The sequence below is a fragment of the Spermophilus citellus genome, assembly GCF_964194105.1.
Source record: "Spermophilus citellus genome assembly, chromosome: 7".
Classification (NCBI taxonomy): Eukaryota; Metazoa; Chordata; class Mammalia; order Rodentia; family Sciuridae; genus Spermophilus; species Spermophilus citellus.
The window spans coordinates 127,417,289-127,443,425 of NC_138188.1; the positions used below are offsets into that span (position 1 = coordinate 127,417,289).

General features: G+C 33.2%; 1 protein-coding gene across 3 annotated transcripts in view; it reads left to right on the forward strand.

Moving 5' to 3' along the window:
- The window catches only part of VGLL3 (vestigial like family member 3), a 46,893-nt gene extending 26,739 nt beyond the window's left edge, over positions 1–20,154 (forward strand). For all 3 annotated transcript variants that reach the window (XM_081300944.1, XM_081300945.1, XM_081300946.1), the window contains exon 4: positions 15,813–20,154. In XM_081300944.1, coding sequence (XP_081157070.1) covers positions 15,813–15,856 — 44 coding nt within the window. In that variant the 3' untranslated portion in view covers positions 15,857–20,154. The remainder of the gene's footprint in view (positions 1–15,812) is intronic.
- The last annotated feature ends 5,983 nt before the right edge of the window (positions 20,155–26,137 follow it).

Sequence of the window (26,137 nt, forward strand, 5' to 3'; positions counted from 1 at the left end):
GGACTAATTTCAAACAACCTCTGGATATTAAATGAGCCTGTGTGCATCAGAAAGAAGAGAGTTAAGTGTGGGAGGGTTTGTGGTTGTGTATAATATATTATCAGACATGCATATGAATGCAAGAAAATGCATCTTCTTATTCACAGATTTTTGGGTGATGACATTAATTAAATTCTGATCTAGTAATCCTCTTTCACTGGTCATAACCATTTACTTCATTTCATTGAAATGCTGTCATTCCTATTTCCTGTTATTGTCCATAATTTACCTTATGTAAGACATACAATCTTGCGTTTCCCAGCCAGTTTGAATTAATTTTTCAAGTAGAATTTTGTCAATGAGTTTTTTTTTTTTACTAAAATACAAAGTTGACTATATTTATAACTTCCACTTCATTCTCTGTATTTAAACTTACCCAAAGTAGAAGGAGTCATGTTTTGTCATGTGACTTCTTCTCTGTAAACACAAGCTGCTTATGGCTTGAGAATGGTATTCATCTGTAGATTCACAGATTTATTTTTCTTTGTAGACCTCCTGTTATTTTAGCTAAAATTTTGTTATGAATTTATTCTCTTTTACTTTGATAAATAGCACAATAATGCAACATTTTATATATATATTTTATATATATTTATATATATATAAATATATTACATATAGATATATATATTACATTATATTATATTATATATAGATATATATATTACAGTTTAGGTTCACATATTTTTTTTGAGATACATTTAGGTAAACTAAAGTTAAAACACAAAACAACATTTTTTATTATAACATAGATCATGAAATGTGGAGCTAAAAAGGAATAGAACACGCTAATGTTATTCTGACTTTTCCAAAAACCTACCTGAGCTTTGTAATGTTTTGAACAACCAATAAAAAAAAAGGAAAAAAAAGAGTATTAGTCATAGATGTGTATAATTAGCCCCGGAGTAGTAGGTTCAGTGAGGGAATCATTATATGAGACTGTTCCAAACTATGGTGTTAGCTAGATAATAAGTATTATCTAGTTGATTTCTCACTGACAAGATATATTCAAATATCAAGTAAAATCAAGATTATGTATCACAGGAAATTGGTTTTGGTCAGACAGAGAAAAACAGAACTACAACAATTATCAGATCTACAAATTACTTGTGAAATTCAGATAATGAAATTTTTCTTAAGTTCAGAAAAGTATTTCTAGTACTGTGTCAGATGTTGAAGAATGAACTAGATTATTTCTGAAGAGAAATGAATGTCAATGGGCCTAATTCTTTGGCCTATGAATGGAATTTCTCTGTTAGGAAATCTGCTAAAAATTGTATGAGGAGAACCTACATTTTGATATTAGATAGGGAATACTGGGCATCACTGGGGGAGTTAGAAATAGAAGAATGTCTTTATTCATTTATTTTGATGGACACTTTGTGTCTGATAAAATCATTAAAATGAAATCACATTAAGTAGATTTCTGAAAACTTATGGAGTAAAATACATTTAAAAACAAACCCTGGTTTACTCTGAATCTTGCAATGTGAACATCTATCAGAAGGACCATGTTTACAAATGACAAAATTATAATGGAATTCAAGTGGGAATTATTATTGCTCAAAATAGATACATAGTAGGGCTCGGGTGTAGCTCAGTGATACAGCATGTGCTTACCATGTGTGAGGCTCTGGGTTCAATACTCAGTACTAAAGCAAAATTCAAGAAAAGTTTTTTTTAAAGTCACTATAGAACATATAGTGTTTCATTTGAAATAGGTTAAACTCCTTCACTGGTTAAGATCATGGTAGTCAGTGCTATAAGAATGCTTTGCAATGAAATCCATTAGTAGAAACATAAATATATTTGATTTATTAAACACAGGAAACAGTAAAGCAGGACAAGAAATAGCTGATATACAACAGCAGTAAATGGAGAATGGTTTCTCTGCATAAAAGACCAGTAGATGTCTAGTTTGACATTGCTTTTTCATCCACCATGTGAATTGTTATCTCTAGATAATATTCTGAGAGCCATGCTTTTTTTGTAGCTGGTCTGATGCTAACAAACCTGGATCAAAAAGACTGTCATTGAAAGTTCTCAAAATAACCTTGCTAAACTCTTCCAAAAGCTTTAAAAAATATTACTAGGGGCTGGGGATGTGGCTCAAGTGGTAGCGTGCTCGCCTGGCATGCGTGCGGCCCGGGTTCGATCCTCAGCACCACATACCAACAAAGATGTTGTGTCCACCGAGAACTAAAAAAAATAAATATTAAAAATTCTCTCCCTCTCTCACTCTCTCTTTAAAAAAAAAAAATATTACTAATTTTGTAATTTAATTGGACTATTAAAAGGTTTAAAATTATGGAGCTTCATATCCAATCACTGCTGAGAGATAGTTTCTCTTTTTAAACATTTTCATTTATAAGGAAGGACTAAAGAAAATCATGAGTTACTTAAGATGCTAGAATATTCATTCGTATCACTATGCTCCAATTCCAAGCTTTATCATGAAAGAGAGATGTAGTAAGTTTGGAGAGGAATTATCAGAGATCCACAATAATAATTTAGAGGGTACTCTAGGTAATATTAAAATATCATGGCCCTATGATACTTTTAACTCTAGGGAAGAGAAGGCATCAAAGTAACAAATATTATGTAGATGCTTCATTAAAATAATTTCTCCTTTTCACTTCACCTCTTCCTATGGAACATATATTAGACTCCCATGGCTAATACATTTATAAAAGGTGGCTGAATTGTAAACAAACATCTATTCTTACTCTTGACAATATTATTAACTTTTATCAGTGATTAGGAAATTATGAAATCTTATTTATTGTATATTCAGAAGTTATTTCTGAATATTTGATTTCAGCAGATAGAAAAATTAAACAGCGTATCCATACAGAATCCAGTGTTAGTCAGTATTTCTCAGTGGCAGTAATGCTGTTCAGTAAATATTTACAGAATTTTGAATACCTACATTGAATGTGTTATTTCAGTAAGGAAAGTTAAAGTGTCACAAAGCAATAGTCGCAAATTAATATATATATATATAAATGTCTGCCATATATATATATATATATATATATATATATATATATATATATATGGCAGACATTTGTGAACTAATGGAAATACTTTCTTTGGACCTTTGTAATTGTTAAGTTTTTCTTGTGTGTGTGTTTTGGTTAGGGTTGCGTGGTAATCAACAACTGATTGCTTCACCCTTTCTACAAAGCTACCCCTGCCTATATATCATAAACCTATTTTCACTGAGAGAAAAAAAAACCTATCACACATATAATAAAATATTTACACACTCTTGAATGGTGTTAGTTGACTAGGGCACATGTCCAGAATGACAATTTCATGACCAGAAGAGTAATGGAAACCATGTTTGAGAAGCATGCAAAATGCCAGGAGATCCCAGCCAGATAGTGAGATGTGCAAGAAAAGCAACTGGGTGGTGAATCAGAGGGGAGAAATGCATTCCAGAGCCCTGCTGTCAGTTTCATGTATCCATGGCTGGATTTTGCTGGACTTTAATGAAATTCCCCTGTTCTCCCAGAGCCATGTAGACATCATGCCTGTGCTCTTCCCTGGGCCTCTCGCCATAGAATAGTGTGATAATGTCATGATGCCCAATCCATGGGAATTTGCCTAAGATCCTTATCTTGCTTGATAGGACAAGTTCAGAAGCCTTCTGAGAGCATTATGAATGTTTTAGGATGAATTTGTATAGTAATGGAAATAATTGTGAGTGTATAAATTTGAATCCTTGTATAAGATATCTCGGTTAAGGGAAAATTCTATTTTCCATATATATTGTTGGTAGGAAATTAAAGAGTTGTAACCTTTAAAAAGTAGCCTGGAAAATGGAATTAACATCAAAAGTACTCATAAGCTTTGGCTCCACATTTTAATCCCTGAGTCTTTTACACATAAATGCGAGCATTTAAGGATGTTTGAATAAAAAAATGTTTAGTAATAATGTTCATAATAAGACTAGATAAGACTAGAATTCAGTGACTGTCACCAAGAGGAGAATCTATAAGTGAATTATGTTCCATGTGGAATTGCTGACTGGAAAAAAAATGTAGGAAAACATATATATATATATATGTATATATATGTATATATACATATATATATGTATATGTATATATATGTATGTATATGTATAAGAACATATATACATATATTAGATATATATATACATATACATATATTTGTGTATATATATGCTTTCCTTAAACATATATATATGCTTTCCTGCTTTTATATATATATACATATATATGTAAATATATATGTATACACATATATTTACATATAAAATATATACACACACACACACATACATACATACATATATATCTCCTTTCTTTTTTTTCTTTAAAATCCAGAATGTGTTGGTCTGTGTGATGTGTTCATGTACATGTAATTTAATGAAAGCAGAGAAAAGTAGTTTGTCAAATCATGTTTACTTTTGGGGCTGCAATATTGGGCTCACTAATAAGAGTTTGAGGAGAATGAAAGAAGGGGAGTCCAGAAAGAAGGAAAAAAATTATATAAGTACATCTGTGAGATATATATATATATATATATATATATATGTATATATATACATATATATACATATATATATATATTTTTTTTGATCTGAGCAGGGCCTCATGCATGACTGACAAGCACTCTACCACTGAGCTCTATACCCTCCTTCGTCTCCAAGAAAGAGGTGAACAAGGAGGAATAGAAAAGAGAAAGAGATTAATTTCTCCCCAATCACTTAGTGAATCTTAAAAAAATAATGGTCGATGCAGGGATTTTTAGTTTTTACAGAGATGTAGCAATGTGTGTCCAGATATATGCACAGGAAAAAAAAAGCAAAAAGATTCTGGGACCCATACCACCACTTCATAGCTGTATCATGTTGAGCAAGTCTCATAACCTCTTAGCTCCTCCTTTTCCCTGGATTCAAAACAGAAATTATAGTTTCTGACATGACCCAGCTAAAAGATTGCAATAAACCCATACACATGGTTGTGTTTTCCAGATGTTGACAAGTAAAACAAATGAAAGTTCTTGTGATTTTTGATTAAATATGGTGCATTTTAAACAGAAAAAAGAAAATTACACTGGAGGTGTGAAGCATCAGAAATAATTTATATGCAAGCTTTAAATACCTTTTTTTGTGTTTTGATCGCATCTAAGTTAGTTTTTGTTCTTGACTATAAGTTGTGATATTTGTTGAAGCCAAATTTCGCAGTAGTGGTATTCACTGGTTGGCTATACAGTGAATACTGGGTGCTTTTTTTTTTTTTACTGGTTAGGCACATAGTGGTAAAGTGTGGTAACAAATGAAAAATAAAACATGTTTACATACATAAGACATATATATGATAACAATTACTATTTTATGTATCTCCAAGACATTTTTGAACATATTTCTCTCTTTTTAGAGCACTCTGTCACATGGAATGAGAGGGGAATAAAAAAAAGACACCATCCCATTGTGCCTATGTATTGTCAAGGCATTCATTCTTTCACTCAGATGGATCAGAAAGAAATTTTAGGTGCAGAAAAGAAAGTCAGACTAGAAATGAGACTCCACAAGACTCCATTAACACCTGTTAATTTTTCAAAGTTGTGAAAGATTTAGTGCATCTTCTATTTTTGCATTAATTTTGATTAATGCTAATGTGAATGAGATTCAAAACATGTTTACTGTATCAGTTGCTGTGTAAATTGGATAGAAACTCTTGCTTTCTTAATTGCTTTCTCAAAAACAGTGAAATTAAGCAATACTATTATCTTTTAACTGTTTTCTTTAAAATTTATTTTTATTAAGTAATTATATAAACTTATGGGACACAGTATAATATATAAAATGTATATAAAATATTTATTGGTGAATAGGCTAATTAGCATTTTCATCTTATCATTTAATTATGTTTAGAGCCTTCTTGTCAGATTTCCTAAAGGAGTTGTCATTCGCTAGCTATATTGAAAGTTGGGGCCTTTTAAAATGATACCACGGCTTCCTAAAAGAAACTGATTCTTTGTGTGTGGCGAGGGGCATCTGTAGAGGTTTAAAATGCTCTTAGATAGTTTTGGTATGACCCTTAAAGGTGGAAAACCACACAAACCATTGGAATGTCTATTTTCAGGTGTCAGGGTCTTTCTGTACCAGCAAATCATCTTTTCACTAGTGCTCTGCTATTTTTTCCCATCTCATATAGAGAATCTTCCAAAAGAACAGCTTGAATGAAGAGCTCTGTTTCAGAATTTTTTCCCAATTTTGCATCAGTTTTCAAATAGGCTGCAAAGATTATATACAAGAATTCCACATGGCCTGAAAAACTTACAGATATTCTTTATTCTCTTTCAGGCCACCTAACATTTCTCTTATTATTCTAGTTATCAACAATATAGGGTTTCACAAACAGTTGTCTGTAGCCAACATGTTCCAAATTCCTTGGCAAAAAGATGACCAAAAAAAAAAAAAAAAAGGTCTTGCAAAGACTGATGAGAGGCAAAATATGCCATTAGATCCAGCTTGATATACTGGAGAATTAAATTCATAAATTTTGTTTGACCACAGGCATGTGTTCTAATGCTTATTTTCATGCTGGCTTTGCTCGTGCTATATCAGGTGATGCTTAGCTTATTCATAATCATTGAAGTCCGATTCATGTTTGCTAGGATTGAACAAACTCTTCTGGAAATTGTCAGAGAGTAATCTTGTGTTCATGTCACACAGAAATGACAAAAAAATTTAACCATGTCAGAGCAGGAATTGAGATATAAAACATATCTCATTCTTACTGAATTTTTTTACAATAAACTTTGTTTTAATAAAGAGATTGGTTTTTCCTTTTATTGATAATGGGGATTGAACTCAGGGCCACTCTTCCCTGAGCTACATCTCCAGTCCTTTGCATTTTTTAAATTTTAAGTCATGGTCTTTCTAGATTGCCAAGGCTAGTCTCGAACTTGTGATTCTCCTGCCTTAGCTTCCTGAGTCACTGGGATTAGAGAAAGTGATTATTTAAACCAAATGCACATTTAAAAGATGTTTGTATTCCAGCAGTTCTGAAGTAATTTTTAAAATTGTGAAGTTTTAAATATTTGATACTCCTAGATACTGTGTTTCCTGTGTGGTTATTGTATCCCTAATGATATTTTTGTGGATCCTGATTAGCTTTTCCTCTGGTTGGATTATCTATTTTCTGAATTGTAAAGCTGTCACTGCATAACCTAGAAACCTCTTTAAAGATGCATGTTTGGCTGCATTTGTTATCCAACAGATGTCTGAATAGTTAGAATCTCTTGAGAGTATTATAACTTGTGGTTTCAGTTACAATAAGTGATCCAAACTTTTTTTTTTTTTTTTTTGTCTTGCTCCTCTCTGTTCTGGGAGAAAGTCTGTAGAAGAAATTACAAAGAGTATTCTATTTCACTCTTTCCCATTCCCTTCTTTCTTCATTCTTTGTCTTCAAAGTTTCTTTGTATCTGCTTTTGAAGTTGAGGTCACTGAATTGGTAAATAGTTGCATTCCATATTGTGTCTCATGGTCCTCAGACTCTATCACCTAAGAGGTTATGAATCAAATTTGAGCCTGGTAAATTGCCACAATGATCAAAAACCACCTCACTCTGTGATTTATATTTTATGTTTGTCCACAAGTTCAGTTTTCAAGTGACTTCTTGAGATTGGTAACTCTGTATCATGGTGCCTTAAATACTCGCCAGTTTACCTTCCAGCTGCACATTTTAACATGGGCCAGTCTGAGGAAGCAGCTGATACTTAAAGGCAAAGGCTAGAGATTTTGTGCTGAGAAGGGCTCATGGTTTGAAGGAAGGAAGGTTCTGAGAGGAGAGACAGATGGCAGAGGATTGCTGTCTAGATCTAGGAAAACAAGAACTAGTGGAAAACACCTGGGCAGTGAAGAGCTTGTCACCTGTAATGCTCGCCTTAGGTATGCAGGTGCCCCACTTCCAATGACACTGTAAATTATGGCCTACTGGTAACATCAAGTTTTCTGGAGTTTACATTTCTACTCCTTTTTTTGAATTTGAGTTTAAAGACATTTTGACAAGTTCAGACAGTTTTCACCTGATTGTTTCTGACAGTGCTACTACGTGGAGATATTTAGTGGATTTTAAATTGCCTCAAGAAAATCTCTCTATAGATAGAAAAATATCTTTCTGCTAGAAAGTTATGCAATCACAACTGGGAGTCTTTTATTAATATTTTGGTGTGCAAGAGTTATAATCATAAGAAAGTCATTATCATTAAAATGTCTAATAAATAAATTTTATCTTTGATCTGGTCCAAGAGGAATACATCTTATTTTTGATGATTTTAAAAGGAATTATTGTCCATCATTTACATATTAAATATGAAGATAGATTATTAAAAAGGCAAAAATATTTGTAATACATGAGAAAAAATTTTTCACATACCTAATATACAAAAAAAATCACACTTAGAAGCCAGTGAACAAATTGCTTTTTAAAAAGCCCCCCAAAATTGGCCAAAGATAAAGTACAGGGAAGAAACATAATGTCTTATCTTCACTAATTGTGAACGAAATCCAAGTGGAAACAATTAGATATTTTATATAAATCATAAGTAGTAGCAAAAATGTAGAAATATAGTTACAAACACACATTGAGCTTGTATTTAAACTGATTGCCCTGAGGCTCAGATGCAAATGCAGTTGTAGGATCATTTACAAATATATAGATTAAAAGGTCGAATGTTTTCTCTAATATGCAGAACATAATCTAAAATGGTGGATGGGTTATATAGAAGAAAGATCAGTGGAGTAGATCAGGGTACTGAAGGGAAGGGAGGAAGGATGGGATAGAGACACAATGGAATGAATGTGACCTAACTTTCCTATGTACATATATGAATATACCACAGTGAATCTCTGCATCATATACATTCACAGGACACTAATAAAAAGAACTATAAATTAATAACAGATCAGTAGATTTTAGGAAGGGGAACAGAAAGGAAGGAGGAGAGAGAAAGAGGAAGTAATGGGGACTGAATTAGAGCAAATTATATTCCATGCCTTTATAATTGTGTTAAAATGAATACTAATGTTATGTATAACTAAGAATACTAATGTTATGTATAACTATGAAGAACCAATAGACAAGTATGTATGCTTGGATTCAGCAATGATACAAATATATTCTACAGAATTTATAACTACTAAAATATTCACATAAGTGATAAATGTGTGTGTGTGTGTGTATGTGTGTGTGTGTGTATGTGTGTGTGTGTGTGTGTGTGTGTGTGTGTGTGTATATATATATATATACACACACACACACCTGTATATGTGTATATGGGTGTATTCAAATGATGTATTGCTATGGAAAATTGAGTAATGACATACTGTGGAGTAAATACTGTGACGCTTTCAGAAGGATAGGGTGACCTGTGCATACTGAAATGTTATGGTTTTCCAAGATAATATTGCTGGTGAAATAAGCTGCAGCACAGTATAAATGGTGGCGTGTGTACATAGATCCAATATATACTCAGCATGTTGTCTGATGACAAGAGGATATTATGTAGAGTTTTTCTTTTATAAATACTACTTATATTGAACTTTTAAACTAGAATTTTATGATGTTTTAAGATTCAAAAAACAAAGATGCTTTAAAAACATTTAAAGGATATTTCCATGGTGGGTGAACCTGATCTGTTTTGACAGTCACCTACAATAAAATCATAGTTGCCAAAGTGGACAACTTTTTTTTTCTATATTTTTTGCCTGTAAGTTGATAGTAGGGTGCTATGTTCACATAGGTCTTAATTAGAAATTCTTAGTTTGAACTTAAACTGATTGTCCTCAGGCTCAGACACAAATGCAGTTGTAGGATCATTTACAAAGATATTTTAATAAAGTGATAGAAAATAGCATGACTGTTTCTTGCATGTCTTTGTGTTCATTTGTCACTGTGTCAATATGAGCTATCAGGTTGCTGGTGAAGGTTGGCTGTCTTAATGCAGTATCCAACACAGTGTTGTATTTATTTAAGTTTGCACTAAGTATGACTTACCTTTACTAAAGCATGGGTAAAGTAGGGGATTCATTTTGCTAAAATACAGGAAAAGAATTACCGTCTTATCATTCTAATGGCAAGCATTCTTTTCTAAGTGACATATAAACTTGTAATATCTACAACCTGAAAGTTGATATTTATTCATTTAAATGCTTTCTTCACTTTTAGGTCATGGAATGTTCTACACACACTCCCAGAGTTTATGTTCCTATTTCTCTTCTATTTTTATCAACAGTGTGTTTCCCATTTTATGGTTACTTCTTTTATCTCCAGCAATAAAAATAATTGGAAGCACATTCAATGTAAAGAGCTGTGGTCAAGTGTGTTGTCAAGTGATTATGCTTCCTTAGAAGTAGAACATGTTTCTCTAGTGGAATGTGACTCTGACAATCAAGATAGTCCCCACAACCCAGCTGTGCAGAGGTGCAACTTTTTCAGTTACCTAATTGATTGTTTCTATGTAATTGCAGAAAATTTTGCTTCATTTATTCTGATTATTATTGGTCCAATCTGGTGATATCTCCATTGCTCTCCATTCAAAAACAGCTCCCATTTACAGCTGACACCTCTTCTCAAATTATTTCTTTGCGCTTTCCCTGTGGTTGCCCCTGTATTTCTAGGAAGTTATTAGATTGAAAAACTTGTCAACTAATAGGTTGCTGTTTACTTCTGGGTGTGGTCATTTCATTTCTATTCTGATCCTGCTTCTTGATCTACCTCCTGAAGTATGGTCTGATTCTCTGTGCACTCTCTGTACTGTGTCTCCCCCTATTAAACTTGGTGGTGAGTTCAGTTTCCTTGTGTTTGTGATCATTCAAAATGCTCGTCTGATGTGGTCTGAGCCCTTTCTTATGCTTTAGGGTACTTATGGAAACCATCAGCAAAGCCCACCATCATTCCCTCTGTGCCAGTTTCTGTACCCTTCTTGATTTGGGGTACATGAAAACTTTAGGATGTATTCACAAAACTAGGAATTGGAAACTGAAGAGCAGGAAGTTTCCAAGCTTTTCATACTTAGACACAATCTGTTGCTATTCTCTATCCTTATTCCTATAGCCTTTTGCAAATCTGTGAAGATGCACCCTCCTAAAATCATAAAGAGCTTATGATTTTTCCTGTTCCCAATAATGGTAACTTGTTATTTGTCATCAATTTTATAATCTGGATGTTTGTGTCTACTCCTAAATTCACATGTTAATATTCTGTCCCTTATGGCTATGGTATTAGACCTTTGGGAGGTGAGTGGGCTTCCGGGAAACAGCCCTCAGAAATGGGATCAGTGTCCTTATAAAGAGGCCTCTGAGAAACTCCAAACCCTTTCCACCTTGTTGAGGACACACTGAGAAAATGCCTTCTTTGAATCAGAGAGTCCTCTACCAGATGTTGTGTCTCTAATTGCCTCAGATCTTAGATTTCCCAGACTCCAGAATTATGATGAATAAATTTCTGTTGTTTATAAGCTACTCAGTTTATGTATAGTGATTTGTTTTAGCAGCATGAACAGACCAAGACTCAGATTTTCTAAATTTTGAAAGGAAATCAAATTTTGAACCTCTTCTTTGACCAAGATTTCTCTCTTGTCCCTAATTTTCCCAAGTATCTTTTCTTGTGTCTACTTTTTTCTTCTGTTCCTTCTCTGTTGGTCAGGTGGTAGTGCTGGTGGTATTAGAGTTGAAGTGAGGACATGCAACTATGAGCTTTCATTTTCTCTCAGGCTTTTCTGTAAACTGAACTTCAGACTCAGGCTCTGAAGCCAACAATTTGATGTCTTTGTTCCCTAGTTTATTTCTGACACATACCTCAGGAGTCAAATAAATAACCACTCTATGTTTTAAAAATTCACAATGGTGAAGTCTGGTGGTGGTAGTGGGAAGAGTGGTCACATTAAAGAAAAACACATAGAAAAACACATCCGTTGATAATGGCATATCCCATTATATCACTGAAGAGACCTTTATCTGAAGCATAATGCATTACTGTGTATCATTTATTGCATCTTGGGAAAAAAGTCACATGTTTAGCTGTTGCAAAATCACTGTGACCTATTTTGTTAATTCCTATATCAATTCTACTAAATGAGGATGTTTCTAAACAGTGCAAAATAAATTAAAAAAGAAAACAGCAACAACAAAAAAACAGACTGACTTTTCCTTGAATTGAGTTTCTTACTTGAAGAGTGGAGAGGATTAGGGCAATGCCACAGCCCACAGCCAACATATACATATAGGTGAGCATATATGTTGTGATTAGGGCTGCTGACACTGACATCAAACACCTCTTTTAAAATTCTCCCTTCCCACCTAATAGTTGCATAACTTCTCTTAGTTTCAAAATTCTCATAGACAAAGTGGGTATTATCCCAGCATGGTTGGGAACATTGAAAGAGACATTTCATGTAAAGCAATTAGTACAGCACCAGGCATATTCAGGCCCTAAGAAAGTGTCTGCTAACATCATTTTTATGTTGTTTATTTTCTCTTCTAGATATCTTACAGGCTAAAACAATAAAATTAAAACTGAATTACCATAAAAGAAAGTAAGCATAGTTGATTTCAAGTAGCTAGTAGTCTCAGGAAGTGGTGTGAACTCATTCCATGGAGGCTTGAGTTAAGAAGTAAAGAGGCAGCAAAATCCTAAATAGGAGCAAAACTGGTGGAAGACTGGATTCCGTTGTGGCAAGAACATTTGGGAAATCCCAAATATATATGGACCACACAAAGATCATGGTTTAACAGTTTTGTCCCCTCCTTTCTCAGGAATGCTAAATGTACTGGCTAACCATTAAATATCTTGATCTACCCTTTGTGATTGTCTTTTAACTAGAAAAATTATAAACCCTGCTTATCTGTTGCAACTTAGAAGGGTCTTTTGTTGGAGGTTGCTCATTTTCTTGTGCATTACTCATGCCTGTTTTGAAATTAAGATATGAATTCCTGGTAATTAAAGCAAAGTTTTGATTTATATCTCACCACAAAAGAAACGGAACTCCAAGTATCTATTAGATATGTAGTATCTTTGGGGCCACAGATGAATTGATTATTAAAGGGGTTTACATTGCAGTATTGCAGAGATGTGGAAACAAAAACCAAAGAGATGAATTTATAATGAGAGGATGCCTTCTGTTATTCTTGTTTGAAAAATCGGGGCTATCTTAAGTAATCCAATACTTGTGTATGGCAAAAATCTAATGCAATTTTGAAGGAGTCATATGTCTTTGCAAAGCAAACCAGGGATAGCCTTTATTTAAAAAGAAAAAAAGATAGTCAAACCACTTGATGATTACAATAATATTCATGACTTGCAGTGCTGACATCCTATAGATTGATGCAGTCTTCAAGTGTGGAAACACTGAGTCATACAGAAGATGAGACGTTTTAATAATGAAAAAAATATTTATGTAGTCAGCAGATTGTCAGTAAAGGTGGTTTAGATTATAAGAGTCACCCAACAGAGACTATGTCAGGTTGCAAATTATTCTAACCACAGAATCATTTGAAAATGAGTAAAGCAAACTTCGAGTGACTTGATACAACCCAGATCCTTTTATTTCTTCTTCTCCTCCCTTTTTCTTTCATCCCCCTCTCTCCTTTTGAAATTGGAAAAGAAAAGTATTGATTATGCGTCTAAACATAATGCCAGTATGCCTAAGGGAAAAAAATAAAGACCGTATCTTTTTTCTTCTTTTTTTTTTTTTTTTTTTTTGCATTTGGGATGTGTTGCCTTTTCTTTTCCCAGTGCACTAATTCGAAATAGAATGTAGACAGACTTGAAATTCTCTGTGTTGTCTCTTGATCTCATCTTTGCTGTTCCATTTTGTCTGACATCTGAAGGCTTGCATTCAATGACTAATTGTGTCTGGTTTTGACTTATTTGATAAAATTCTTCTATAAATTGAGATACAAGGAATATTTTAGTAAAAGGCAAAATATTTATATGATCTGAAGAGAAACCAGAGTAAGTTGGAGAATATCATGCTAAGCGAAATAAGCCAATCCCACAAAACTAAAGGCCGAATGTTTTCTCTAATATGCGTATGCTAGTTCACAATAAGGTAGGGGCACTAGGGAAGAATAGTGTTATCTTATATTAGGTAGAGGGAATTGATGAGAGGGAAGGGGAGGAGATGTAGGGCTAGGAAAAATAGTAAAATGAAACAGACATTAATACTGTGTATATATGTGACTACATGATCAATATGATTCTGCAACATGTACACTCCAAAAAATGAGAAATTATATCCCATCTATGTATGATATATCAAAGTGCATACTGTCATGTATAACTAATTAAAACAAATATAAAAAAAATTAAATAATAAATATTTTAGTAATAATAAACCCTTAAAACCATACGGGTCATTTAACGCTTTAATTTTTGATGTCCACCCAGATTTATAACAGTTTTGTGTTAAGAGTCAGGAGAATATCCTGAGACCCTCACACCCACATATCTGCAGTCAAATTCCATTCCTCCCCACTTGTTTCTAAGGCTTCCATTTATATTTTGATGTTTGATTCTAAAGGATTTAAGAGTATGTTTGGGGTCTTCACTCTTCCAAACAATATGCTTTAGATAGAAAAATAAGGGGAAATGAAAAGGTGATGGATATGTTAATTAATTTGACTGTGGTAGTTATTTCACAGTATATAGGTACATCAAAGCCTTGTGCTACATGCATGCCTTAAATATATACATCTATACTTGTCAATTATACTTCAGTAAAGCTGGAAAGAAAAATGCAAAACAAAATCTAAATGACTTCAAGTGGATATAAGCTAGGGATGCTATGCTAATTGCTCCTATCAGATATCAGTCAACTGCATTAAACTTACATCAGAGTCATATTTTCTGATTTTATTCTTTGATAAACTTTCCAATTTGAGCTATAAGTTGAAATGAAACTATGTTCTCATATCTTCCTTTAGATACTGTTTTTTGTTTTTCCACTGACAATTCTAAACTCCATTTTAGCCATAATTTATTTATTTTGAGACTAGGAATTGAATCAAGGGTACTTAAACACTGAGCTACATCCCCAGTCCTTTTTTTTTTTTTTTTTGTAATTTTTATTTAGAGAGAGGATCTGGCTGAGTTGCTAAGAGCCTTATTAAGTTGCTGAGGCTGACTTTGAACTTGAGATCCTCCTACCTCAGCCTCCCAAGTTGCTGGGATTACAAAATCTGTGCCATTGCTTTTAGTATAAATTCATATAAATCTGGCTTTTAGCTATAATTTATACTAATTTCATTGTGGAACATATTTCAAAACAATATAATTTGTTTATCATTTTAGTCCTGAAGTATCATTTTTTTTGATAGTGACTAAACTATTAAAATATTGCTAAATATACCCCAAAGTTTGGCTATCATTTGTTTCTTCAAAATATCAGTTCCTTTTGAAATTACGAATAAAATTATTGTTTATGTTTTTGGATATATTATTCACTCAATACCAGGAGAAAAACCATAGCTAATATATCTATCTATATATTTTATAATATATAATATATATTACTGCACAAATGACACTTATATAGAATTTTTGTCACATATTGTGTTGGTACGCCTTTTGAAAATTGTGAATAGAAGCCCAGGATTTTCTTAGAGACTAGGTTGTCCTGAGGTCATTTCTCACAGCTGCCTGTATTCTTTTTGGCTTTTACATCCAATGCATTGCAGGTTGTGCACATTTTTTAGTACAGTGTGTATTCATATCCACATTCTTCTTTTCTAGGTCTGCAGCATCAAGACAAGAGCAAGGAATCACCCTGGTACTGAAGCATCCAGTGTTAGCAAGTCAGGCTGCAGCCTGAATCCAAAGGCCCACTGGAGAAAGATGCCATTGGGATTTTCCATTCCGCAATGGGACGCAAGAAACGTGGAAGGAGAAGCGGAAGTGGCAGGCAGTTTACTTTGGTTTTGAACCTTTTCTGGAGAAAGCAGAGTGGGTCCTAGTCATTGAAGAAAAGCAGTTTTAATTTTTCCCTCATCTGAGCCTTTGTCAACTGTGCAACTCTTCCTTACTTTCTTGCTTTTACCAGTACTTGGGATAGTTTTTGTGTCATTTTTTTTTTTTCCAACTGGCCACCTTGTCAGGAAAAGATGAACCACAAATGAAAATGTTCATTCTTTCAGGAATACAATTTTGTAGTTATGTGTGCATCTATTTTTGTAGAAATACAGAAAGTTTGGTTTAGCATTGATGGGCTATTTTGGGGGGATGTATTTTTTTTTTTAATATCGTAACAATTGTTGAGTTCTGTTTAAAGAACTTGATCTCAGAGAAGCACTGGCAAAAATGTTTAAATGCTTATCTTTCAAATGTGTGTGATATGTTCCTGTCTGTGCTTTCTAGGTTACCTCAAGTATTCAGTATTTTCTCCTTTCAACAAAAGTAGCTATATCACAGCCAAACCAATGCAGTATTGTTTTTACATTAAATGTCAGTGAAGATTTAATTCCATGCTAGCTCACTTAGTTTTGAGTGATATATATATAACTTTGAAAGGGAGATTTTTTTTTTTTTTTTTGGTCAGGGGGTGGAGCACACTAAAGAAAGAGTATTTCATTACTTTGATTTCTTCCAAAGAGTCCTTAGAAGTTGACTAAGAAGAAAGTTTGCACAAACTTTCAGTTAGATGGAAATTTTACTTATAGTACACTCCTCTTTTTAGTCCATCCAACTTTGATAAATCAAACCAGAGTTTTAATACAACTACTTATACTGGGATAAAATATATTTAACCATGAGATCTGTGGGTGCCAATGACTTATTTTCTGTGTTTCTTATTACTCATTAGTGGCAATTTCAAAAGTTATTTTTAAGTGATTTTGAAGGAATAATATCTAGAAAGATACTAGACATATCACAAAGCCCTGTCTATTTCTGATCATGCCACTCATCATTGCAAATTGAAAAAAAAAATCTATAAGTAATATTTTCAATAGCATTGTGCAAGCCATTTTTTGTTATTGTTCAAATTTAGTTTTACTTGCTTCAATCCTTTTAAAAATTTAGGGCAAAATATAATTTATATTGGGATTATTTATGTTTATACCACAGTTACTGAAATTGGGCTAAAATTTTTAAATTTGAGGATACAATTTGATGTGGCCCTCAGGATCTAACTAAGATTTTAAAGTAAAAATTATCATTATGACACTATTAGGGAAAGGTTAGGATTAAGAAGTTGGCAGCTATTGATAATGTAAGGAATTTAAAGACAAAATTCTCTCCTCTTTTCAACTGCTTTCAGGGCTTCATATAAAAAGTCAATGTAATATAGGTGTTTTCATTTGATAAAAAGTTTCTCAAGTTTCTCCTATCTCTCTCTACCAACAAGAAATCAGATTTTCAGTGAAGTGATACTAGCATCTTTAGTTGCATATATAATATGTGTGAATAAACATTGACAAGACAACATGCTTAGGTAGACAGAGTTCTCATATGTAATTTTCAAATATTATCTTGGCTATGTTTTCTGCATTAGTCTTCTTTCCTGATGCATTCTTTGACTTGTAAACCTGTACACTCTTTTGTATTCTCATCACTCCATATTTTGCTTCTCCTCAACAATATACACAGTTTTACCAATGTGAAGTCCAAACTTGAGGAAACTTCCACTCACTTATAATATAAACTTCACTTTCCAGGGAAGTGGCTTGATTAAACTATGTACATTTTGACATATAATTTGATTTGATGTAATTTTTTTTTGTAATCTGCCAAATATGTGGAGCACACAGTTTGATGAATCTATACAATTTATTTTGTCTTGAGTTCTCTTGAGTTTTCAAAAACAAGCCTTCAGTAGTTCCCGTGGGATGACTCACTGGGGATTATTTATTTACCTCCTCTTACCTAGGAATCTATTAACTTCCTTTGCAATTTCTCTTAGAACAGTGTCATACTTGAACTCATTCAGATCATTCAATTGGATTTTCTCAATTAAGAAGGGGGAAAAAAAGCATTAACTCTTTGCTTCTTTCCTTTGCTCCATTGAATTGAATTGAAAGAGTAACAACTGGCTTCATCCTGATTTTAGACTTTGTTCTATCTCTCTCTGTTAACTATGGACAAAACATTTCTTGGCTGTGGCGACCTGAGAAAATGAAGAACCCCAATTCTTTTTTACATAGGAAAATTTCCATCAATAAGCTATCTCATTGAGAACAGGCTCAGGTATTGTTAGCACACTGTCACCAAAGGAGTGGATCAAATTTGAGTAGAAAGAGGCAGAGCCTACTTACAAATTCTCTTAATTGTTTGGCATCCCTTAGTCCTGCCATGTCACCATTACTACCAGAAGTTATAAAACGGGATGGTTTGTAATTTAGCACAATGATCTGAATTTCCTTTACACTTAAAATGCTATCATTTTCTAGGTCTGTTTTTCTCCCATCAAAATGCTACAGTTGAACTTATAGGTTTCTAAATTACTTTACTGAAGGCTATCAGTGGTCTTCCTAACTTGACTTAGACCCTTGAATATTTTACAAAGGATGCTCCACTGCAACTATCTAAAACTCCTAAGAAGTAAATACTGGAAAATCTTCTCATTTATTCTCAATCTAATCTGTGCTTCCACCACTAAATTGCCAGGAGCTAAGAAACAACATAATGTTGGCAAGTTAGGATCCTAACAAGAGATGTGATGCTTCATTGTTAATTTGAAAAGAGACTGTGTAAACTTTTTAAAAACTAGTATGTTTTCTAAGATTAGCCACCCTCTCTTCACTGTCTGCTCTAATTTTTCTCTTACTCTTTGATCATAAGTTTATTTACATTATGCTAAACAAAAATGGCCAAGATTGTTCAAAAAATGTACAAAATGAGAATTAGTGAATTGCAAATAATTAAGGAATTGATTTCTTTGATTTTATAACATTTGCAAAGAACTCTAGAAACTATTATAAATGATACCCCTAAGGTGGTCATTATTTATTATGCCAATAATGTTTGCCCATTTTTATTCTGAGATTTGCAGAATATGTGACAGAGTCTAGTCTTTGAGTTTCTGTCTGGCTTGACATTTTAAGAAGCTACATTCTATTCCTCAGTGTCCTTTTATTAAATAGTATTTGCTGAATTAAGCCACTGGGAGCAGTGGCATTTTGTGGTGGAAAAGGAAAGTACACATGTTTGAGTTTTGAGTGGGAGATGAGTAGGGAACAGAATAAGTTAATGGAAGAAAGTTTGGACATTAGGCCTTTCTTTGAATTCTGGCTTAGCCACAATGTAATGTGAGATTTGGGACTTCACTTATTTACCTCTTAAGTAAAATGGGGTACTAATTTCTAACAGGCTGCAGAAGTGGTAAATCATACATATATAAAAATAAAAGCTGGCTCACATTATGTGCTCAACAAATGACAGCTACCAAAAAATGTCCATGAGTTGAGTAATTAAGTCATTAAATTGACCTGCCAAATGTCCCTTATCTTTACTTTCCATATGCATTTCTTTGGCAACCAAATAGATACATGACTGCTTTTCTGAAGACCCAACTTGGAGTTTTCTCACATATTTCAAAATGTAATTCATCTAGGGTCCCTATGTATTGCTATCTCTAAAATTAAGAGGATAGTGACATTAAATCATCAAAGTTTATATTTTTCAGTTACAAATGAGTTTACTTGGCACCTGGAATAAGAACGTGTCATCTGAAGTTATCCAAGTTTTTTTTTTTTAATTTTCCTTGGAGGAAAAGTTGCAAAATATGGTGGAAAATATATCCCCCCATGAACTCATGAAAAGGAGGGGGAAAACAACCCTTTACAATCTCAGTCAGCAAATTTACTCTACTTGAGAAAAAAAGAAACAACTTTATTGGAAGCAGATGTTGACACTATGTCAGTTATTGAAGATGAAAAGAGTTCACTCAAACCATTGCAGTTACAAAGGGTATTGATGGCAGTTAGAATCCCTGTGATGAATCTCCTTCGCAGCTGACAGGACAGTAGAAACTATGGGACCAAAATGAAATCAGCCTGCCAATTTTAATGGACAGGACCATAAAGACTCATATTTTTTTTTCCTCCCAGCAGGATAAAAGATATATATATATATATATATATATATATATATATATATATATATATATATATATATCTTTCAGAAAATATAAGACTTGTTTGAGAGAGAAATTATAGTTTACTCTCTAGAAACATTGAAAGGCTTGAGAGCTCTTTCAATCCATTATGAAGGCATTAAAAATGTGGTTAAAATGTTTTTAGAAAAATTAGGATCATATTTTGATCCAAAATTTATGTTGAAAATGAATATATAAGCTATAAAAGAGTTGGATGACTCTGGTGATGGGGATATAAGTGGCATCTGCAAGGAAACCTCAATCTCAACAGCTTCAAAAGGTTAATGTCTTGGTTATGTGGTCGTAGACAGCGGTCAAAGAACAGATTTTTTTTAGAAGTTTGCATTAAGAGTTTTCTTTTAGTGGTTCTGGGGATTTTAAACCTTTAGAGTAGCCATTATTGCTAAATGTCTTAATTTTCTTATTTCAGTTGTGCTTTTTTGTTTGCTTGAAAACTATTTTTATGATTTCAAATAATCAAACTAATATTCACTTGAAATCTCAGATTAATTTGATTCAATAAATTTATGTAAATCTCTTAAAATTCCATGAAATTCTAATACATTTAAGTATCATTCACCAATTCCTTTGTCTAAGGACACCATCTAGAAAAAGGCAGGTCATCATCAATTATCTTCCTTTTTAACAATTTCTGGACTACTAAATTTAGGTCTAAGAATAATTTTTTTAGAATACAAGACTCTTTAGTTAGTTGTTTGGTATATGCATAAGATGTGAAGTTTTCTATTGATCTCTTTATACTAATAGAGTTGTACATTTTCTATGTTGCAGCTAGAGCAAAAGTTAATGGTTATTTACACACTTGATTTAATTTCTTAGGCTATGTACAATCTTGAATATTCTATCTGATTTTAAAATATTCCATTCAGTTTTTTTTCAGGATATACAATATAGGGAAATGTTTTCATGTGAATTATTTGTATAATTTTAAAGTGCATATATTTAAAGGGGAAATATGGAGTAAATTTGGTATTGCATAAACATAGGTAAAGTCAAATTTTTCATAGAGGAAAAAAATACACAGTATGCTACACTTTATTTTATTCACTTGATTAGGTAATCTGAAAACTCATAACAAAAATATTATCTTATGGCATTGAAATACATTCAAATCCAGATTTGTTAGTTTTGTCAGAAATTATCCTACCTTAATTATACCTGATTTCAGAGAGGAAAATTAACTAATATTAGTTATGCTGTCATTCTTAATTAACAAAAATATGTAATTCATAAAACTTTCGGCTTTATAAAATAATTATGAAATCATATGTTTTGTTTCTTTGTGGGAGGTTGGGGAAGAGACTTTTTCATTTCTATTTGCTCTTTAAATGCAGGACTCATACCTATGTGTCAATGATATAAAATGATGGAAATTTTTGTAATGAAAAAGATGTCATTATCTTCAATTTGTTCAATAAATAATTTAATGTGAATTTAAAGTTTATATTTTAATGTAGTTTTAATGTTGATTTGATCTGAATTTCTTAAGAATTGGCTAAATTCTTTTTTTGTTTCCTTCATTTTTAAACAACTTATAAATATCTTTCAAAATTGCATCATAGGCTTTCAAATTATGAGGTTATTATTTACAGCCAAGACACTTATATGTTGCAGTGTAGAGTGGTGTAGAAAACAAATGTTTATAATGAAAGGGGAAGTGGGATGGCTTGTGCAAATTATTTAACAGCGGGAATCAAGATTTGTTTTTAAACAGTGCTTCTGAGGTATTCATTTGATCCTTGGAGGGATATATATGTGTGTGTGTGTGTGTGTGTGTATATATATATATATATATATAGAGAGAGAGAGAGAGAGAGAGAGTTGTTTGTTTGTTTTTCAGTTGTTGACACAGACATGCTATAAGTAGTATGAAAAGACAAACTGACAAAAAATTTTCTATGACTCATTGTCATTGAACAACTGCCACAGAAGAATTCTAAGACCTTGTATTTTTAATGAAAAAAGATGTGGATGTGGGCCCTAGATGGGGCTCCTCTATTTTCTTATTAAGTGAATCTTTAAAGTGAAAATGCAAAAGTCTGGAAATCAGTATTTAAATAAGTATACCCTCCAGTATCCCAGTGAAATAATTTGCATGGCCATCTTTACTGTCTGACATATAAGGCTTGACTAGCATATGAGGTTCTTATAGCTTTTTTATAAATTTACTAAAAATATTTAAGTTGTCTTAAAACAAGTTTAATATTTTACAATTTGGTGAGTCCAACATTGGCCAAAGTGTTGTTTTGGTGGGCTACAGAGAGCAGGCAGTTTTCTGTCTTGATTCTCCTGGAGAGTTTCCAGATTCTAGAATCCTTCACAAGGCCCTCTTCTCCTGCTTCAAAGCCTCACTCTCACCCTCCCTTCTGCCTCTTGCTTAGGTATTTAAGGATCTGTGAGACTATGTTGGTTTCTCCTGTACCATTCAGAGCAATCATCCCATCTCCCAGCCCCTTTTCCTTGTAAGACAACATATTCACAAGTTCTGAAGATTGGGATGTCAATATCATTGGGGTCACTATTACAGTTATTGAACTGAAAGAATTTTGTTTTTTATCAGCTCTATAAACAGGAGGATTTAATGTTTCACTGCAACTAGCAAGGCACAATGTTTGCAGGGGCATTCATGTTCATCTTCATTCACTTGAAAAACTGTATATAAAGGAACTCCTGTTGCATTTTCAAAAGTTTCAAGTAGTTATTATGGTGATTTGGAATCCAAGGGGTTATGTGGTATTTATATAAGACAGGCACTTGGGGTTGAAAAGCTGGTCATCTACTGCAGATTCTTCCTAGCTGAAGTGTGTTTTCTCTGGGGACAACCAACTATAACTCAATTGTTTTGCTTCCTTTTTTGGGGACATATGCCCATCCTGTGATGTCCTAAGTCTCCAAGCATCTCATTTGACCTGCCCATACACATTTGACTCAATAGCAACAGATGACCACATTGACATGGTAAAGCTTTAACACTTCTGTTCAGATTGAATCATTCCATCTGTTATCAGTTAAACAGTGGAAAAACTGTGACAGCAAAGTGAACATGTAATGTTCAAATTAAGTATCCACACTATGCAATGTTACTAATCAATAGACGAGAAGCAAATTTTTGTTAGAAACAACATTCAAACACAATTGTTTTACTTTCCATACCAAGTTTGGCTATAGCTGAATGAAGAACACCAGCATTGATCTTTGCTTTGCACTTGTACAGAGACTATTTGTAGAGAGCCAAATATAGCAACAGAGGATTTAAGATCTTGCCAAAAAATACAAATCTGTTTCCCTTTAAGCGTGATACTCTATCCTTTTCTTGTGGATCTTGCTAAAAGGAAAATATAGTTTTAAAGTTCCCCATTCCTTGTGTTGAAAGTTCACTAGTCTTTTTTAAATGAGCTATGTGTGGTTTTGTAGTGGTTTACGTTTCCAAAAGTAAACAGCTACATGAGAAATCTACTCAGTATTATAATTTTTCTTACCAAATGAAATATCTCTAATGGTGGAAGTATTACTTAATTTGTGGTAATCATTGTACAATGAATATATATTAAATTATCATGTATACCTTGAATATACAGTTTATTTGCTAAATATACCTCATTAAAGCTAGGGAAAAATATTTGTAACTCAAAGAGGAGAGTTAAGAGCAACTAAGAAAATCCCATTTTTGGCAGCTCCAGGAGGAATCAAGGATCACTGGATAATATTCTGTGTTTCATTTTAAATTGAACCACAATTCCATTTTTTTTTAAATTAGCTTCAACTAACAAGGTGCCTTCGTTCCTTGTACAACATGGGTGCTTTTTTTTAAGAGTTGATGAGTAGATGGACTAGTCCACATTTCTCTATAATGTAGCTAATGACAATGGCTGTTCTCAGCTTCAGATATATGTATATGTCTAAGCAATTTGAAAACAATTTTGCAAACTTCACCAAGAAAATAGCTTTCTACAATAACATCTTTACCAGACATCTCCTTGGGGGGAGTTTAAACAAACACAAGGCTGTTTGGAAATACTTGGTATATGCAAATATGCAAAATATGTGGCACAGTGCTAACAGCTGTAGGGTGTACTCCCTCATCCCTGAGCAGAATATTTTGGTGGCAGTGGTGGTTATTTTTTCCATCTTTGCTGTACAAATCCCCCGTTGCCCCCCTCGTCTCCACCCACTCACTCCTCCACAATCTCCTCCAAAGGCAGGGATTTTCCTCCCACCCAATACATCTATGCTATTTCCAAGAGAACGGTTTCACTAGATTCCCACTGGGAAAGGTGGGTGGTGGCTTGAAGGAACATTTGAGTTATAAGATGTTGTAAAGACTGTGCATCAGGGGAACTTGCTTGGACTCGCTTTTGACACCAGCCTCATACACAGACCAGATGGTTAGAAGGCCAGATTCCATTAATGCTTGTTATTGCAAGGGGCAGGAAAGTCCTGTTGTGGGTGGCCTTCCAGTGATGATGATCCTAGAGATCATGGAATAATCATTTTCAGTGTATTATCAGATTCTGTAACATTAAGGCACAGATTAACTTGTGAAAATAAATATGAGCCTTTCTCCTCAGAGCAAAGAAAGTAAGGGAGCATTCAAAAGATGTTAAAATTGAAAGTGTCTTCTTACAGGATTTAAACAGGCTGAATGAAGGTTTAGAGAAGAACAGGTGACAAATGTGAAGAGAAAAAGCCCAGATCCTAGGAACAGACACCATGGTAATTTATTGATATCATTTAGTCCCATGGTGCCTCAGTTTCTTTATCTGTCAATGCAAACCAAATAAAATAGGACGTCTTAACTGCTTTTGAAAGACTGAAAGTACTGTGCAGATTCAAAGAAATGAGAACCAATATTTATCATGAGTGTTACATGAATTTATCTTAAATCTCATGAGTAGCAGTATGTAGATAGCATTATTTGAAAAAATTATTAGCAATATAAATGATAGAGACTCAAGTTTTAACAGCGCTACTTAGAACACAATACATTCTTGGATAATTTTCTTAATTTCTTTAAATCTTAGAGTGGTCATTTATAAAATAAAAGCATTAAAGGTAATACTTCATATAAAGTTGTTGGAGGGACTAATCAGAGCATGTAACCTGGTTATCACTAAGCAAAAGCTAGTGATTCTGTTTTAATCTTGTTTTTCAGTAATTGAGAAAGTCACTAGTTAAGGACTCCCTAAGGGCACCCAACTGCAAGTGATTGAGCCCCAGAGTTTAAACCCAAGTTCAGTCTAAGAATCTCAAGAGCATCACACCATCCCAATGGTTTTTGTTATTGTTGCACCTAAATGTATTTTCTGTGGGCAAATTTTAATAATCTCAGCAAACTAAAATAAATAGCAGGAACTATTAAAAATGGCCAGAAAGAATAGGATAGTTTGAGAGAGTTAGAAAGAATAATGTGACTTTCATGAACCAAATAAACCTATGACAAGCTTTGGAATTGTAGAATGCTATTTTCAATTTGGGGATGCAGAATCAATTCCTTCAACATATTCTTCTAGTCTAAATGACTGTGGCTCTTTTTCTACCGAGGTTAACTTCAAATCTCATTAAAATAGTGAATAATGGGTTGAAAGAGTTACAACCTCTTTGATTTACATGTTATTTTTCATCTAAATTGTCAATTACTGATTTGTTTAAGTGATGAGCTCTTGTTTAATCTTCTAAAAAATCAAACTTTATTTTAATCCTAATTTTATTTTTTATAATAAAGAAAATATTTTAAGCATCTTCATTTATCACATCTTAAATATGAGTTGGGGCAAGATTGGAAGTGATAGAATAAATCATTTAAAAATTTATTATTTCAACTTCCAGTTTCTCTGTTGCAAAGCTGAGGTTGAAGGAAAATTGTTTAAATCTTACCCTCTACTTACCAGTAGTTTGACATGGGAAAATTAATTAAAACACATAGAAAGACATATATCTCAGGATCAAT